The sequence below is a fragment of the Syngnathus leptorhynchus genome, chromosome 3, assembly GCF_054491065.1.
Source record: "Syngnathus leptorhynchus isolate UIUO chromosome 3, UIUO_Slep, whole genome shotgun sequence".
NCBI lineage: Eukaryota > Metazoa > Chordata > Actinopteri > Syngnathiformes > Syngnathidae > Syngnathus > Syngnathus leptorhynchus.
The window spans coordinates 5,480,985-5,498,782 of record NC_141197.1 but is presented as its reverse complement, the minus strand read 5'-3'; the positions used below and the strand labels follow the sequence as shown (position 1 = coordinate 5,498,782).

The 17,798-nt window shown below is 42.5% G+C and overlaps 1 protein-coding gene and 1 long non-coding RNA gene across 3 annotated transcripts in view; one reads left to right on the top strand and one right to left on the bottom strand.

Moving 5' to 3' along the window:
* The window catches only part of LOC147058911 (apoptosis regulator BAX), a 28,128-nt gene extending 10,330 nt beyond the window's left edge, over positions 1–17,798 (bottom strand). For both annotated transcript variants that reach the window (XR_015065732.1, XM_085908285.1), the window contains exons 1-5: positions 17,259–17,798; positions 12,252–12,300; positions 4,392–4,553; positions 2,889–3,021; positions 2,209–2,313 (exon numbers count right to left, since the gene is read on the bottom strand). Coding sequence is in view for 1 of the 2 variants with exons in the window: in XM_085908285.1 (XP_085764411.1) it covers positions 2,209–2,313; positions 2,889–3,021; positions 4,392–4,553; positions 12,252–12,300; positions 17,259–17,325 (516 nt within the window). In the remaining variant the exon portion in view is untranslated. The remainder of the gene's footprint in view (positions 1–2,208; positions 2,314–2,888; positions 3,022–4,391; positions 4,554–12,251; positions 12,301–17,258) is intronic.
* Positions 6,984–10,059, top strand: LOC147058912 (uncharacterized). Its single transcript, XR_015065733.1, has 3 exons — positions 6,984–7,241; positions 8,722–8,839; positions 8,999–10,059. It is a non-coding gene; the product is annotated as an uncharacterized LOC147058912 (long non-coding RNA).

Genomic DNA, 17,798 nt, shown 5'->3' with positions numbered 1-17,798 from the left:
CTTCGCCCTTGCTGATCTCACGCCCGCTTCATCCCCAGCCCTGTAGGCTTTGTCTCTGGCCCTCAGCAGCCCGAGGACAGCCCCTGTCAGCCCTGGCTTCCAGTTAGCCCGAGTGACGACGTACTTAGTAAGGGTCACATCAACAATGCACTTTGCGATGTACGAGGTCACAGAGTCAGCATACTCCTCAATGTCTGTCCGATTGTTGCAAGTGGCCGCCTGCTTAAACATTTCCCAGTCCGTAGTGCCAAAGCAGTCTTGAAGAGCATCAGAGGCCCCCTCAGGCCACACTCTAACTCGTTTGCGAATCGGCCTGGAAGTTCTCACTCTCTGTCTGTACGCAGGCGTAAGCAGAACGGTGACGTGGTCAGAAAGTCCGATGTGGGGGAGGGTTAGGGTTAGCCTAACCCTGGCCTTGAAACCTCCTTTATGTGCAGTGTAGACCAGGTCCAGGAAGCTGTCACCACGAGTTGGAAAATTAACATGCTGGTGAAGCTTTGGAAAGACAGACTTCAGGTCAGCATGATTAAAATCACCAGCGAAGATGATGAAACCGTCAGGGTGCGCCTATGCTCGGTTTTCCAGAAAACTTTTCCTGGACTTAAGGCGACTTTTGGCTGGTACATGGCCGAAGAGAGGATGTCTTTGGTCAGTGGACTGTTGTTGCCGCTCTTCCTTGCTTGCTGCTTGTCTACGCATATCTGGTGAGGCTATTCCTGCCAGGACGTACAGGCTCTGTAGGCGTTGGTTTTAGACAGCCAGTGATAAGACGGCAGGTAGCATTTAGGACGGGGTCCAGCTTCTTGGCATGGGCAGCTCGCGCCCATACTGGGCAGGCATACTCCGCAGCTGAGAAGCAGAGAGCAAGTGCAGTTGTCTTGAGAGTCTATGGATTAGCACCCCATGTTGTGCCAGTGAGCTTGCGAACAATGTTGTTCCTCGCAGCTACTTTGCACTTAGTCTTCTCAATGTGGGTCTTAAAGGAGAGGCATCTATCCAGGGTTACCCCTAGGTAGACTGGGTGCTCACAGTGTTCAACGGGGGTTCCTGACCAGCTGACCTTCAGTTGGCACTTAGCTTCACGATTTTGCAGGTGGAAGGCACACACTTGTGTCTTAGATGGGTTTGCATGTAGGTGGTTTTCTTCATAGTAGGGTGTTAGCTCTGTCAGAGCTTTGGAGAGTCTGTCTTCCACGATTTCGAAATCAGTGGCTTGTGCACCTATGCCAAGATCGTCTGCATAGATGAAGCGGCGTATGTCTGCACTTTTTGGTTGGTCGTTGGTGTAGATTTTGAAGAGAAGTGGTGCAAGCACACTTCCCTGTGGGAAGCCATTCTTGAATCTTCGCCACCTGCTTTTCTTTTCTCCAAGTTCAACAAAAAAAGCGCCTGTTTTCAAGCATGCTTTCAATCAGCTCTGAGACGGATGTCTCCTGTGGTCTCCAGGATCTTGCTGAGGAGACATCTGTGGTTGACTGTATCATAGGCAGCTGAGAGGTCGACAAACACCACACCAGTTACCATCTCTTCCTCATAATCATCTTTGATGTACTGGGTGAGGTTGAGTACTTGGCTAGTTGTCGACTTGCCAGGATGGAAACTTGCTTGTTCAGGGATGAGGTGTTCGTCAACAAAGGAGCCTATTCTGTTTAGGATTAGATGTTCGAAGAGCTTGTAGGTGTGACTCAGAAGTGAGATTGGTCTAAAGTTCTTGGGAACGGATGGGTCTTTCCCAGGTTTCAGCAGTGCTATAATGTGGGCCTTCTTCCAGATGTTGGGGAGCTTGTGTGTTGGCCATGTCTTGGCCTTGTAACCAAATGCTGTTCCTGTTGCGATGTTATCCAGTCCAATGTTTTTTATGCCAGTCACATCATTTTTTTTCAGCGTATTTATATATTTATTATAAATTTATTATTTATTTATTTACATTTATTCTTTATTCATATAAAGACCGGTCCGCAAAAATATTTCTGACGCGTAACTGGTCTGTGGTGCAAAAAAGGTTGGGGACCACTGGTTTAGCCTGTTGTTGCTGGTTCATGTCTGTTCTTGGTGTTGGATTTTGTCAAATAAATCTCCCCCAAAATGCGACTTGAACTCCGGTGCGACTTATATATGTTTTTTTCCTCTTTATTGTGCATTTTATGGCTGATGCAACTTATACTCCGGAGCGACTTTTAGTCCGAAAAATACGGTAAGTATACTCACCCAGCCTCCCTGCTGAACAAGCCAATAGTAGAGTTTCTCTCTGATAACCTGGAGTACCCAGCTGATTATAAGTCTGATGTTCTCCAGATGATTTGTGGTCAGTGCCTTTGAAATGAAACACATTTAAACATAATTAATATATAATAAATAATTAATAGAATTAATAGAAACACATATGTACACACAAACGTATCATATTTATATTTATATTATTCATACATTATTTTCTGTGTCATTTATACTACATATTAATCTAGTATTTACATACAAATTATTATTTAATGTTCTAATGATAACATATGGTTTCATATACACTTATTGATACGCAACCCATGTGTGTATGTTAAAAAAAGTGTGATACTACTTCGTGGATTTTCACATATCGCGGGTGGTATTGGAACCCATTATCCGCAATAAACGAGGAATTACTGTATACTGTTTCTACTTCGCGGATCTTTGTTTATTGCGGGTGGTTCTGGAACACATCTCTCACAATTAACGAAGAATCAGTGTACTTCAAATATGACAACCGACACAAATTTAAGATTACAAAAAGTAAACCCTTTAATACAGAGTACAAGTACAAGTTAAATATGATGAAAATGCATAGATTTGGCTTTCACTTTTAACACCCACTGTGTGACAAGCAGCATTCATGCAGCATATCACTGGCTTGTTACCTTGTAAATGAGTCTGTATGCTAGATGGAAGAGAGCCACAACTCGACCCCAGTTGATGCCATCAGCAAAGATGTTCCTGGCCACTTTCATGAAAATATCCCGAGCACAGTTTCCTTGAACCTGGTTGATTAGTCTGAAAATGAGACAGAAAAAAAATTAAAGACTTGCAATAAAAGCAACGGTCAACAATTTTGAATATCTTTTATTTTACTTCCAACATCATACTCAAGAGGTCCAGATCCACAAATAAGTTTAAATAAACCCCCACTTCTTGCATTGTTTTTTTAATAATACCGTAAAGTGAATCCCATGAGTACCACTTGTGGTCCATACATTAAGTAAAGTATATTTGCATTTAATTTTTTCATTTATTTTTATTTTTACAAACATGAATTTATTTAATCTATTCATTGAACCTTTGTGCAATGCAGTTTTAATTGAATCACTATTTAAGTGCTATATTTAAACACCAGGTATTGTATGTTAAACTGCATAATGTTACATTAGCTTACAATAATATCAAATACATTTTTAAGGAATAAAAGCTGTGCCTCTCTTTTAATGAAGACTTAGGTCTAATACAGCATGAGTGTTAATGTTGATCATTATGATGGTATTTGGAGAGCCAATTAATTTTGGAGGTGGTACATGGTTCAAAATACAGAAGAACCGTCCGTCCGTCCACCCAAAAGTCCGTCCGCCCGTCCATCATCCATCCATCCATCCATCCATCCATCCATCCATCCATCCATCCATCCATAAAATATTTTTCTTGTACTCTAAATTATTTAGGTACTATTTTCAGAAGGCTATGCTTTATTTCTGTTCTTTGTTTTAAATGTCTTTACTTCTTTTATTTTTAAATGCTTTTAAATGTTGTACTTGTGTTGATGTACTGTATAAATAAAGTTGCCTTGCCTATAATTCCAAATGTATTTAAAAAATAATAATTCAGTAAAATTACAATTTTGAATTTTCAAAACAAATAAAAGATTAACTTAAATTGTTTTAATGTACAAATATCGTTGACAAAGCTAGTTATGGGAAAATGAAGCTTCAAATTTGATTCATGGACCTATTTTTTTCACTCCTCGAGAAGCCACTCTATTCAACTGTGGGCTGAGTTGCGATTTCTTAAACCACTTTATTAAACAATCAGTTCCATCTCGAGGTGTCAAAAAAAATACATGAACTGGTTCTTGAAGAAAATTTGAGCTTTTATTTTCCCTTCATTACACAGGGCTGGGAAAGAGCTAGTGGTGGGGTTGGATGAACATGAAGGGGCAGAAGGCAGGACAGGATGAACATCGCAGCTAGTAGAGATGAAAGAAATGGACAGCTTGTTAGTTGAAGGAACTAGCTTTCTATATATGATTTGCATTTAAGAGACAGAATCAATTACAACTGTGTCTTAACAGAACAATTAAATAAAACCTTTGAGAAACATTGAACATGTGACCACATTAAATGAAGCAGGAACCAGTTATTCTGTTTAAAGCATACCGTTGGAGCTCTGCATTTTGGTTCAATTCATCAGCAATCTTAAGTAGTTGTTCCACAACTTCTTTGATTTGTGGATCCTGTTGTTCATTTGAACGTCCACCCAAATCCTCAGAAGTAACTTGTCGGCAGGGGTCTTCTGTATTTATTCTCTCAATCACATACCTGTCATTAACAAAATATGAATAGTAAAAAGGTTAATCAATTGAATAGACAAATACTTGATCAATAGAACTATTTCACAGTTACAAAAAATCCAGACTTGCATGGGTCTGCTAAAAATCTCCTTTACAAATTCCCCCAAAAACTGTAAAAAAAGAGACATTACATTTTTTATTTTATGATACAATAATTTTTGGGCTTTTCACTGACCTTCCATGTTACAATCACAAAACTTGTATTATACACTGCTCAAAAAAATTAAAGGAACACTTTGAAAACACACCAGATTTCAATGGTGAAAAAAAAAGTTGGATATCTATACTGATATGGACAGTTTAATGTCTCAGGAACAAAAGGATGCCACATCTTTTGATGGAAATAAAAGTTTTCAGCCTACAGAGGGCTCAGTATATAGACACCCCAAAAATCTAAGTGAAAAAATGATGTGGCAGGCTCGTCCATTTTGCCTAAATTCAATTTCTGCAATTCAAAACTCTTTTCAATATCTTGTGTAGCCCCCACATGCTTGTATGCATGCTTGACAATGTCGCGGCATGCTCTTAATGAGACGACGGATGGTGTCTTGTGGAATGTCCTCCCAGATCTGTCTAAGGGCATCAGTGAGCTCCTGCAAAGTCTAACGAGCAACCTGGCGGTGTCTGATGGACCGAAACATTATGTCCCAAAGGTGTTCTATCGGGTTTAGATCAGGTGATCGTGAGGGCCATTCAATTGTGTCAATTCCTTCATCCTCCAGATACTGTCTGCATACTCTTGCCACATGAGGCCGGGAATGTCGTGGATCAGGAGGAACCCAGGATCAAGGAACTACACGGTGCCAGACCCCCCCGGCCTCTTTGACGGCCACGTCTGGCCCATGTACTTGAAACACAAGAACATCATGGATGTTCATGGATGTTCTGTTCAAAAAAAGAGACATGGAACACAATAGGCTGGTTAAACCTTTTTTTTTTTTTTTAAATCTACTGCACCACCGTAGGGTCTGACCATGGGTGCAAGGATTTCATCCCGATATCTAGTGGCAGTCGGACTGCCGTTCTCTAGCCTGTAGAGGTCTGTTCGTCCCTTCATGGAAATGCCTCCCCGGACTGCTCACTGCATCACTGACCCACCACCGAACCGGTCATGCTGAATGATTTTGCAGGCAGCATAGCGCTCTCCTTGGCTTCTCCAGACCCTTTCACGTCTATCACAGATGCTCAGGGTAAACCTGCTCTCATCTGTGAAAAGCACAGGGCGCCAGTGGCGGACTTGCCAATTCTGGTGTTCTATGGCAAATGCCAATCGAGCTCCACGGTGCTGAGTAGTGAGCATAGGGCACACTACAGGACTTCGTGCCCTGAGGCCACCCTCGTGTAGTCTGTTTCTGACTGTTTGGGCAAAAACATTCACACCAGTAGCCTGCTGAAGGTCATTCTGTAGGGCTCGAGCAGTGCTCAACCTGTTCCTCCTTGCACAAAGCAGCGGATATTGGTCCTGCTGATGGGATGAGGACTGTCTATGGCCCTGTGCAGCTCTCCTAGAGTAACTCTCATGGAATCTCCTCCATGCTCTGGAGATTGTACTGGGAGACACATCAAATCTTCTTGGAACAGCACGCATGGATGTGTCCTCCTGGAGGAGTTGGACAATCTGCACAACCTCAGGAGGGTTAAGAAATCGCCTCATGCATTCAGTCGTGATAATGACTCTTGCTAAAGCCAACACTTGTGGAAAAACAGTTAAAAAAGATCAAGAGGGAGCAGCTTGAAATGGCCTCCACCTGCAAAACCAGTCCTGTTTTGGGGACCATCTCGTTGTTGCCCCTCTAGTGTACCTGTTGTTAATTCCATCAACACTAATGCAGCTGAAAGTGATTAACAACCCCCTCTGCCACTTGCCTTACCAAAACCTTATCAGAAAAGTGTAATTGAATTCATGCCATGCCCTGATAAAAAAAAACTGTTCCTTTAATTTTTTTGAGCAGTGTATTAAACATGAATAAACGAAACCTGGCCAGAGGGAAATTGCAGACATATGAAGAACCGTTTTGGCCCAAATATAAGACGATGTTTTTTGCATTGAAATAAGCCTGAAAAGTGGGGGTCGTCTTATATTCGGGGTCTCGACATTATACCCACTTTCACTTGTGCGCAGCAGTAAGCGGTAACTACTGTCCGCTGTTGTGCCGTTTGTCCGATCGCGGTTTACTTCGCGTGCGCGCCGATTGATTGACATCTCCGGCGCGCTCATAATCGACTGAGTATGTTGCTGTGATCGTGTGCGTCTTTGACACAAAGTGAGTATATACATTTCCTTGTTACTACTGTCCACTGTTCTGCCCTTTGTCCGATCGCGGTTTGCTTCATGTGCGCGCCGTTTGATTGACAGCTCCGGCGCGCTCCTCTAAGTGTGCCTCGCATCGTACGAGTAGCCGTTACGCAGCGGCACGGCGATTAACGGTGGCCAGCAAATGTATTTTGTTGTCTCGCTCGATTACTTATGTTTGATGTGTTGCTGAGAATATTTCATTTATGGTTATTTATTATTATTTTTTGCCAATAATTCAGTAAAGCAATCAAAACGGAACCACGTCCACCCTCCTGTGTTCTGACCGACACCCGGGGGCGAAAAGAGCATAACCATCCGAGCCAACCCCCTATACAGTCCTCAGGTTCCCCAACAATAGCGGTAGCAGTTTGCATTACTTTATTGCAATGTTTCTCCTTATTGAGATTTGTTTCAAGACTAGAGTTACAGTTAAGACTTGACTTTGATAGTTAATGCAGTTATTGCAATTTTGTTGTTTTATCATAGTAGATAGGTTTATTTAGATTTGAAAAACCTGAAGCCATTCATTTACAAATGTGATTGCACTTTAGTTTACATATTTAAACGTTCAGATATTAAGATGTGATTAGCAGTTTTTGCATGATTTCAATGAGGTAAAATATCATGCTTTTTCTCTCAAATACATAGTTATAATCATTTATTCCAGATGTACGGTAATTATTGTCTGTATAAAAATTTAATTTGGTGTTCAAAAAGTCTTTTTTCAAACTTGAGTCTTGAAAAAGAGGGGCTCGTCTTATAATCGGGGTCGTCTTATATTTGGGCCAATACGGTAAATAATAGAAAAAAATACGTTTAAAAAAAAGGATCTCTATTGCAAGTCGTGTTCAACAAATAAAAAGGCATAATACCTTGTCACTAGGATCCCAGAGTGCATCATTACATCGTGCAATACATTTTATTTATGAAGTTTTAACCATGTTAATCTGTTTGTTTACTGTCATATTTAACGCCCACGTGTGTCGCTGTTTTTTTTTTTTTTTAGGCAAACCGTGACTTTTTTTTATTCCAATTTAATGCAAATAATTATCAACCTCAGGTCTATGCACAAGCATTTCAAATTTGTCCCATTGAGTGACCTATAGGCTGCAGCAGTACATCGTTTCCTAACTGCACTGCTAATAATGAGCAAATTACTCAACATCTCCCCAATCCTTTCACGTTTCATTTTCTACCGCTCACCTCAAGTATTGACTGTTCCCATCAAGTTGTGCACAGAAACTGAATGACAAGGTGAAATTCCAGGGAAGGGGGCACACAGGGGACAATTCACCTGTGAGGATAAGTGGTGATGATAAGGGGACATCCACTGTATTGTGCAACATTATTAGTGGGCTAAAGACAAACACACCCCAATTTCTTCCCCAAAACATACATGTATTATAATATAAATGGAGGCCTTAAATTCCTGCACATTTTCTGAATTGTGTCAAATGGGCGATACAAAGCTATAACGTTACCCCCAGGTTACATGACATTGGTTTAGTCACTTTTGAGCGAATGACAGTTTTGGGGGATGGGAAAACTATCGACTATTGTTCTTGTCAAGTGCCAAATAAATGAGATGAACAGAAAAGGGTCAAAGCCATCATTCTTAATTTTTCTAAATTATTGCTGTTCTCTGCCAATTTTATGTATTGTCTATACACTGATAACTGTAATGTTCAGAATTGTCCTATTGTCTTTGTGCACTTTAAAAAGTGTTTCCTGTTGCGATTGCAATAGTGCGACTTGTGCAATTGAGAAATGCAATTTTCACTTTCTCACATTCTATTACAAAACATCTGTGTGAAATGAAATTTGATTTTTTTTTCCCTAGGAGCCAAGTAGTCTGGGGCTTCTGTGGGGAGTACTTTGGTATGGGATGCCAAACCCACTGATAAGAGTGGTTCGATCCCTGTATCATCAATGCCAGAGTTTGGTCCGCATTTCCGGCAGTAAGTCTGATTCGTTTCCAGTGAGGGTTGCGCTCCGCCAAGGCTGCCCTTTGTCACAGATTCTGTTCATAACTTTTATGGACAGAATTTCTAGGCATAGCCAAGGCGTTGAGGGTGTCCGGTTTGGTGACCTCAGCATTGGATCTCTGATTTTTGCAGATGATGTTGGCTTCTTCAAGCTGTGATCTCCAGCTCTCACTGGAGAGCTTTGCAGACAAGTGTGGAATGGTCATGATGAAAGTCAGCACCTCCAAATCTGAGACCATGGTCTTCAGTTGGAAAAGGGTGGAATGCCTTCTTCGGGTCAGAGCCCAGGGCGTAATTTAGTGTAGAACCACCACTACTTGCGGCGTCCATACGCAACGCATCTGTTCCACAGTCAGTGTGAATTAGACGTTAGGTCAAACATTATTTCTGTGTTCAATAATGTTTATTTACGTTTAATAGTGTTTAAAAATGTTGGTATTGATTATTGTAAAATGTATTCCAATTCTGAACAGGATAAGTGGTGTTGAGAATGGACGGACAGATATTGTAAAATTTTGGTCTTGTGTATTTTATATGAAAAAAATACAAATTGACATTGGTGTGAAATCTGTTCGCTTTGCAAAGATGAAAAGGGTCCATTTACATGCCTTGTAATTATCTTTTCAAATCACAGATGGCGAGGCTTTTCACCAAATGAAGCCATAACACTCGCAAAGAGCAGTGAACAGGACAATTAACAATGCAGTACAATGGCTGACTAAAGACTGCGCCTAGAAATTGTCATCTCAGATTACCGGAAAGATGACCAGAAATTGTAGAATATAGGCATTATTGTTGTCCGGCGCGTTGCTTTAGATCTAATTAGCAACCAGGGTTGGTTGTGAAATGAAAATATGCGTTAATATATGGATATATGGTTGGTCAAGTTTAGTTCACATTTGAGCTTTAAAGCTGACATATCACATTTATAAATTCTTTCGTTTTATGTGATACTTTCAGTTGTGGTCTATATAAAGTGGAACAGCAATGCTTTTGTCTGAATTTCTCGTTTTGATAGCATCACAGGTCTCTCTTTTATACTAGTCCTGAGGTGAGGCTCAAACCAAGCCATTCTAGGAGCGGTCTCTTTAAATGCAAATGAGATACTTCACACCCCACTCTTTCGAGGCCGCAAGATGTGCGCCTCCCTTTTCGGTCAGACATATTTGTAGATTTTTAGCTGAGGTAGCGTTTACTTGCGGCACAAACTTTTTGATTGCGTAAAAGATGTCAATGGCAGAAAACCTGTCCATACAACCATATATAACACTTAACAAAATAAATCCCCTCACAATATTTAAGAACACGTGTTGTAAACAATCACTGCCGTCAAGGTGACCAGTAAGCTAATGCTAGCGTTAGTGAGACACTAACAAATGCATTCAACACATTATTATGCTGTGGTGGAGAGAGTAAACAGCACCAGATTCCTGGGGGTGCACATCAGTGAGGACCTCTCCTGGACCACCAACACAGCGTCGCTGGCGAAGAAAGCTCAGCGCCGCCTGTACTTTCTGGGGAACCTCAGGCGAGCAAGTGCTCCTCCCGCCATCATGACCACATTCTACCGTGGCACCACTGAGAGCATCCTCTCCAGTTGTATTGCTGTGTGGGGTGGTAGCTGCACTGAATACAACATGAAGGCCCTGCAGCGCATAGTGAACACAACTAGCAAGATCATTGGTGCTTCACTCCCCTCCCTGAAGGACATTTACACCTCCCATCTCACCCGCAAGGCGACCGCGATTGTGTGTGATGTGAGTCACCCCGGTCACTCTTTCTTTGACCTTCTGCCCTCTGGGAAGAGGTACAGAAGCCTGCGCTCCCGCACCACCAGACTCACCAACAGGTTCATACTCCAGGCTGTCAGGATACTGAACTCTCTACCCCCTCCACCCTCGGCTGCATAACGTCCTGTACTTTTGGGCTATATTCTGGCTGTCTGCTGTATGCACGCTCGCTCCATTTTGCTCCTCTTATTTATCTATTTATTTAGGTTATTTGCTTATTACTTATTCATCGCTCTTATCTATTCGTTTCTACTCTTTGTGCTATTTGCTTGTATATATTGTGTAATGTGTTTTGTCACCGTGGGATGGTGGGAAACGTAATTTCGATCTCTTTGTGTGTCTTAACGTGAAGAAATTGACAATAAAGCAGACTTTGACCTTGACTTTTGTGTTCCCTAAGAATAATGCAGCACCTTCGATGCAATCCATTTGATACACTACTTAAAATACACCCACAAGAAGTGAAAACATAGAGCTCACAGCTCTGAAATCAGCAGAAAGACTGACGCTAGTGCTATCAAAACGAGTGCATCAGACACGTAATAATATGAATAATATGAAAGTTTATTACTTTTGTCATCTCAAGCTTACCGCTTTACTGTGTCCGTCGTTTCCATAGATTGAAGGAATTGAACCACCAATTAAACAAAGTCTTTCGGCGAATCCTCTATACTGACAAAGGATTTCTGAAACACTCGTCCTTGAACAAGCAGGATTTTGCCCACAGATGTAGGAACACTGCTTGAAAAATTAAATTCAACCAGGCACTTCTTTGAGGTTCTGATGCTGGGGGATGGTGCAATGAGTTGTGTGGATTTTAAAAAAAATGAATTTTGGACTACAAAAGTCCCTCAGAGGAATAAAGATTGCGGATTTGCGAAACCGTTTGGCAACACACATTACCTTGTTTGGTAGTCCCGCCCCAACGGATGTGATGTAATAGAAAACGAAGAAAACTGAACCAAGTAAAAAAATAGCCCCCAAATAGATCATTTAAGTATCTCTGCAGCACCTGGAGGGATACATAATAAAATATGAAATGAATATAAAAGGGCGGCTCAGTGGCGCACTGGGTAGCACGTCCGCCTCACATTTAGGAGGGTGTGGGTTTGATTCCACCTCCGGCCCTCCCTGTGTGGAGTTTCCATGTTCTCCCCGTGTCCACATGGGTTTTCTCCGGGCACATGCTTGGTAGGCCGATTGGAGACTCTAAATTGTCCCTAGGTATGAGTGCAGATGGTTGTTCGTCTCTGTGTGGCATGTGATTGGCTGGCAACCGGTTCAGCGTGTCCCCCGCCTGCTGCCCAATGACGGCTGGGATAAACCCGCGACCCCCGTGAGTGCTAAGCGGTTCAGAAAATGGATGGATGGATGGATGAAGATAAAAGCAAAAAAGTAGATTTTCCATATGTCGGGCCACTGTGCTCCTAGAAAAAATGAAGCCCTGTACAATGATTATAATTGCTGCTTGATACGAATTCTAAAACCTTTTGCCAGTGCAAAATAAAATTAAACATACAATGTGTGAGAGAAAATCAAATCAACAAGACAAGCATTTATTATAAAGCAATGAAAAGGGTTTTGTTAAAACTTACCCTCTGAGGACAATTGCGCCCTGCTCTAGGATGGGATCATCAATGACATCTGTTAAAGATTACAGACACACCTTCAGTTTAACTACCCACAAAAGATGTGAACATATGGGTCTTACATCAACAAAACCTTCAGTTTAACTACCCCCAAAAGATGTGAACATATGGGTCTTACGTCAACAGTTGTGGGAGTAATGTGTTACTTTTGGAACAATATTTTACATTTCGGCATTAATGATGGAATAAAACAAGTTACTCAACATGTTTCTGTAGTTATTACAGTAAATGAGTCCTGTAATGCAGGGGTCCCCAACCTCCGGGCTGGTACAGGTCTGTGGATCATTTGGTACCGGGCCGCACACAAAAGAGTGAATAACTTGCATTATTTCTGTTTTATTTACCCGAATCTGAACGATCTTTTATTTTGAAAAATGGACTGGATTCTCTCCGACACCTCAGTGATGTGAACATAACATTACTCATGTTATGTTGTGGCTGCGATGTTATGAGGATGCTGCAAGTGAAGTTGCATAGTGGATTCACGTTTATTATTATATTATACTGTGGTGTCCGCATGCAGAATTCCCCCATGGAACTAAGGATTGAGGGGTGAGTTGAGAACGTGGCGTTTATGTAGTAACGCACTTCCGTTGTAATTCTTCCTATTCAACGTTTTAAGAATATGTTCAGTAGTCTTTTGCAACACACCTCCTGCGTCTCCTTTACTTTGACACCATAATACCGTTGTTTCTGCACAGGAAAAAAACCCATTGCTCACATGTAGCATTATTAAAAATGAAATAGAAATATTTAAATACACATTTTAAACATTGTGAATACATTTTAAAGATGACCACTTTGAAGGAACAGGAATGACTGAATTCAACCCTTTGTTTTAACCTATTATATTTATGAATTTAAGTATTTATCAGGGCTACACCTGTAATAGATTTTCTCTACCTTTTCTCTTTTCTCTAAAATCAGCCATGGAGAGGCTAATCCCTTTTGATATGTTCAAGTAGCCATAAGATGAGATATTGTCTTCCTTTCGTGACAACATCAACCAAGACATGGAGGGGAGGGGTGTGTGTGTCCCTTTTTAAAAGTGGGTGTTTTTAAAGGCATTCGTTGGTTCATTATTTGTCCAAAATAAATGGAAAAAATATATATAACTTTTTCATTTTCCTGATAAAAAACAAAAACGGGGCAAGTTCGTGAAAACCATCCTCGGTTTGCTCTCCCTCTAAAATTAACTCGGCACCACCGTTTCTAAGTGTTGAAATTTAAACAGAGTTACCACAGTTATCGCACAAAGGCAGTGTTCTGCGATTGCACTGACCCGCAGCATGCTGATATTGCTTTTTTTGTTTTGTTTATAAAGCTATATATATATATATATATATATATATATATATATACACACACATACACACACACACACACACACACACACACACACACACACACACACACACACACACACACACACACACACACACACTGCTCAAAGAAATGAAAGGAACAGTTTTTTAATCAGGCTATGGCATGAATTCAATTCCACTTTTCTGATAAGGTTTTGGTCAGGCACGTGGCAGAGGGGGTTGTTAATCACTTTCAGCTGCATTGGTGTTGATGGAATTAACGACAGGTACACTAGAGGGGCAACAACGAGATGGTCCCCAAAACAGGACTGGTTTTGCAGGGGGAGGCCATTTCAAGCTCCTCCCTCTTGATCTTTTTTAACTGTTTTTCCACAAGTGTTGGCTTTAGCAAGAGTCATTATCACGACTGGAAGCATGAGGCGATTTCTTAACCCTCCTGAAGTTGCGCAGATTGTCCAACTCCTCCAGGATGACACATCCATGCGTGCTGTTGCAAGAAGATTTGATGTGTCTCCCAGTACAATCTCCAGAGCATGGAGGAGATTCCAGGAGACAGGCGGTTACTCTAGGAGAGCTGCACAGGGCCGTAGACGGTCCTCATCCCATCAGCAGGACCAATATCTGCTGCTTTGTGCAAGGAGGAACAGGTTGAGCACTGCCCGAGCCCTACAGAATGACCTTCAGCAGGCTACTGGTGTGACTGTTTTTGCCCAAACAGTCAGAAACAGACTTCACGAGGGTGGCCTCAGGGCACGACGTCCTGTAGTGTGCCCTATGCTCACTACTCAGCACCGTGGAGCTCGATTGGCATTTGCCATAGAACACCAGAATTGGCAAGTCCGCCACTGGCGCCCTGTGCTTTTCACAGATGAGAGCAGGTTTACCCTGATCACCTGTGATAGACGTGAAAGGGTCTGGAGAAGCCAAGGAGAGCGCTATGCTGCCTGCAAAATCATTCAGCAAGACCGGTTCGGTGGTGGGTCAGTGATGGTCCGGGGAGGCATTTCCATGGAGGGACGAACAGACCTCTACAGGCTAGAAAACGGCAGTCTGACTGCCATTAGATATCGGGATGAAATCCTTGCACCCATGGTCAGACTCTACGCTGGTGCAGTAGGTCCTGGGTTCCTCCTGATCCACGACATTCCCGGCCTCATGTGGCAAGAGTATGCAGACAGTATCTGGAGGATGAAGGAATTGACACAATTGAATGGCCCTCACGATCACCTGATTTAAACCCGATAGAACCTTTGGGACATAATGTTTCGGTCCATCAGACGCTGCCAGGTTGCTCGTTAGACTTTGCAGGAGCTCACTGATGCCCTTAGACAGATTTGGGAGGACATCCCACAAGACACCATCCGTCGTCTCATTAGGAGCATGCCGCGACGTTGTCAAGCAAGCATACCAGCATGTGGGGTCTACACAAGATATTGAAGAGTTTTGAATTGCAGAAATTGAATTTAGGCAAAATGGACGAGCCTGCCACATCATTTTTTCTCTTTGATTTTTGGGGTGTCATTTTACTGAGCCCTCTGTAGGCTGAAAACATCAATTTCCATCAAAAGATGTGGCATCCTTTTGTTCCTGAGACATTAAACTGTCCATATCAGTATAGATATGCAACTTTTTTTTTTTTTTCACCATTGAAATCTAATGTGTTTTCAAAGGTAGTGTAGGTGAGGCGCCAGACAAAGCACGGCTCAGAAGACCCCTTATGATGAAAAAGAAATATGGATGTCGTTTTCCCTCGCCCGGACGCGGGTCACCGGGGCCCATCTCTGGAGCCAGGCCTGGAGGTGGGGCTCGAAGGCGAGCGCCTGGTGGCCGGGCCTTCGCTCACGGGGTCCGGTCGGGCATAGCCCGAAAAGAAGACGTGGGTCCCCCTTCCAATGGGCTCACCACCTATAGGAGGGGCCAAAGGGGTCGGGTGCATAGTGAGCTGGGCGGCGGCCAAAGGCGGGGACCTTGGCGGTCCGATCCCCGGCTGCAGAGGCTGGCTCTAGGGACATGGAATGTCACCTCTCTGGCTGGAAAGGAGCCCGAGCTGGTGTGTGAGGCAGAAAGGTTCCGACTAGACCAGGGGTGTCAAACTCATTTTGGTCTGGGGGCCGCATACAGCTTAATCTGATCTCGAGGGGGCCAGAACAGTAAACCCATTGCAAAATTACATAGATACATACATCTTTGTATTAGTGCAAAGGAGAAGAAGTAAATGATAAAATTGTTATATTAAATGAATTGTCCTTTTACTAAATATATAATGAACAACTTAAGAGTTTTTAGGAAAATTATGTGCAATTTCAACAACACTTTTACTCAGTTTAACATTTATTTAAGTGGATTATGCATGAAAACTGATCACAGTGATTGTACAATGTTGCAAAACGCCCAACCAGTCCACATGTGCTTTGTGGACTTGGAGAAGGCGTTCGACCGTGTTCCTCGGGAGGTTCTCTGGAGGGTGCTTCGGGAGTACGGGGTGCCGAGCCAACTGATAAGGGCGGTTTGGTCCCTGTATCACCGATGCCAGAGTATGGTCCGCATTTCCGGCAGTAAGTCGGATTCGTTCCCAGTGAGGGTTGGACTCAGTCCGTGATCTCCAGCTCTCACTGGAGCGGTTCGCAGCCGAGTCGGGATGAGGGTCAGACCTGCGTGAAGCTGGCCCCCCCACACGCAAAATTTATGGAAAATAGTCTGTTTCGTTTGTGCTTCGTTTGTGCTGGTTTGTGCAGCAAAAAAAAACAAACGAAACAGACTATTTTCCTTACATTTTGCGTGTGTGTGTGTGTGTGTGTGGGGGGGGGGGGGGGGGGGGGGGGGGGGGGGGGGGGGGGGGGGGGGGCAGCTTCACGCAGGTGTTAGATCACCAAATGATTCCCGAGCGCGGCGCCGCTACTGCTCACTGCTCCCCTCTCCCCCAGGGGATGGATCAAAATCACATGGGGATGGGTTAAATGCAGAGGACAAATTTCACAACACCCAGATGTGTGTGTGACGATGATCATTAGGACTTTGGGGGATTTTAACTTTATGTAGGTATTACTCAAAACATCTTCGCATATTCATACAAATGTCAGACGTTTCTCGATCACTCTCTCCCACTCCGAGGCTTTTGGTGACGTCTAGGTCGGTAGTGTGCGGATGAGCGTTTATACTTTAGACACATCGCATACATACATATCCGATTTACCTTCACATACGAAAGAGCCCAGATCGTATTTGAAGAAAAAAATTGGAACCGTACTGTTCACAGTGCATGAAAAAATCCAATACGTATTGCACATGGTCCAAAAAATATTAGCGGTAAAGAATCTATTTTTAACAATCATAAAGCAGCCACATTCCATAAATATATATTGTCCTTTGCTGTTGCGGACGTGATTACTAAAAAAAAATTACTCGGAGCTTCTTTATTTCATGACCCTTGCCCGCAAGTTTGCAGTGTAGCGAACAAAGCTCACCTATGGCCTGTAAAACTTTACAAACTAATTTGGCATTTGTCAAACAAGCTTTAAACAATTTGCACACTGCTTTTCAAACTTGGAAAATGCGACTGTCGGTAAAATATTCTCGTTAAAACTACCATTTCAACTAACCCATCTGTTGAGGTTAACACTACGCATACCTTCCCCACCCGCGGCACCAAGAAGTTGTTCTTCGTCGTTGTTCTCCTTTCCTTGGTTGTCAGACATATTCCAAGATTCTTATTGGCTCGTGGGCACGCAACTCGTGTGTGTGTGTATATATCTATATATATCTCTATCTTGCTCTCTCTCTATGTATATATATATACATATATATATTTGAGAGAATAATTTAAATATCTAACGCAAGGTATACGTTGATAAAACGAACAGAATGTCTCGTCGTGACGTGTCAGTTACGTCAAAGATTTGTAGAACGAGGAAGTGAAAGGACGCAAAGGTAGCCTTCTGCAGTAACCGACAGTCTCTAGTTGACGTACACAGGAGGCAAGTTTTTTTCCCCGACTGAAAAGGCATAAATAGTGCATTACTGCCTCCCCCTGACGTAAGAGTATCATAACAGTTCTATTTTATATCTTCCTACACAGTGCAGTTAAGAACTGTAGCTCCCGTAAACTGAATTATATGAATTATATCATACCATTCAATACAACTTTATTTATATGGACACATTTTACTGA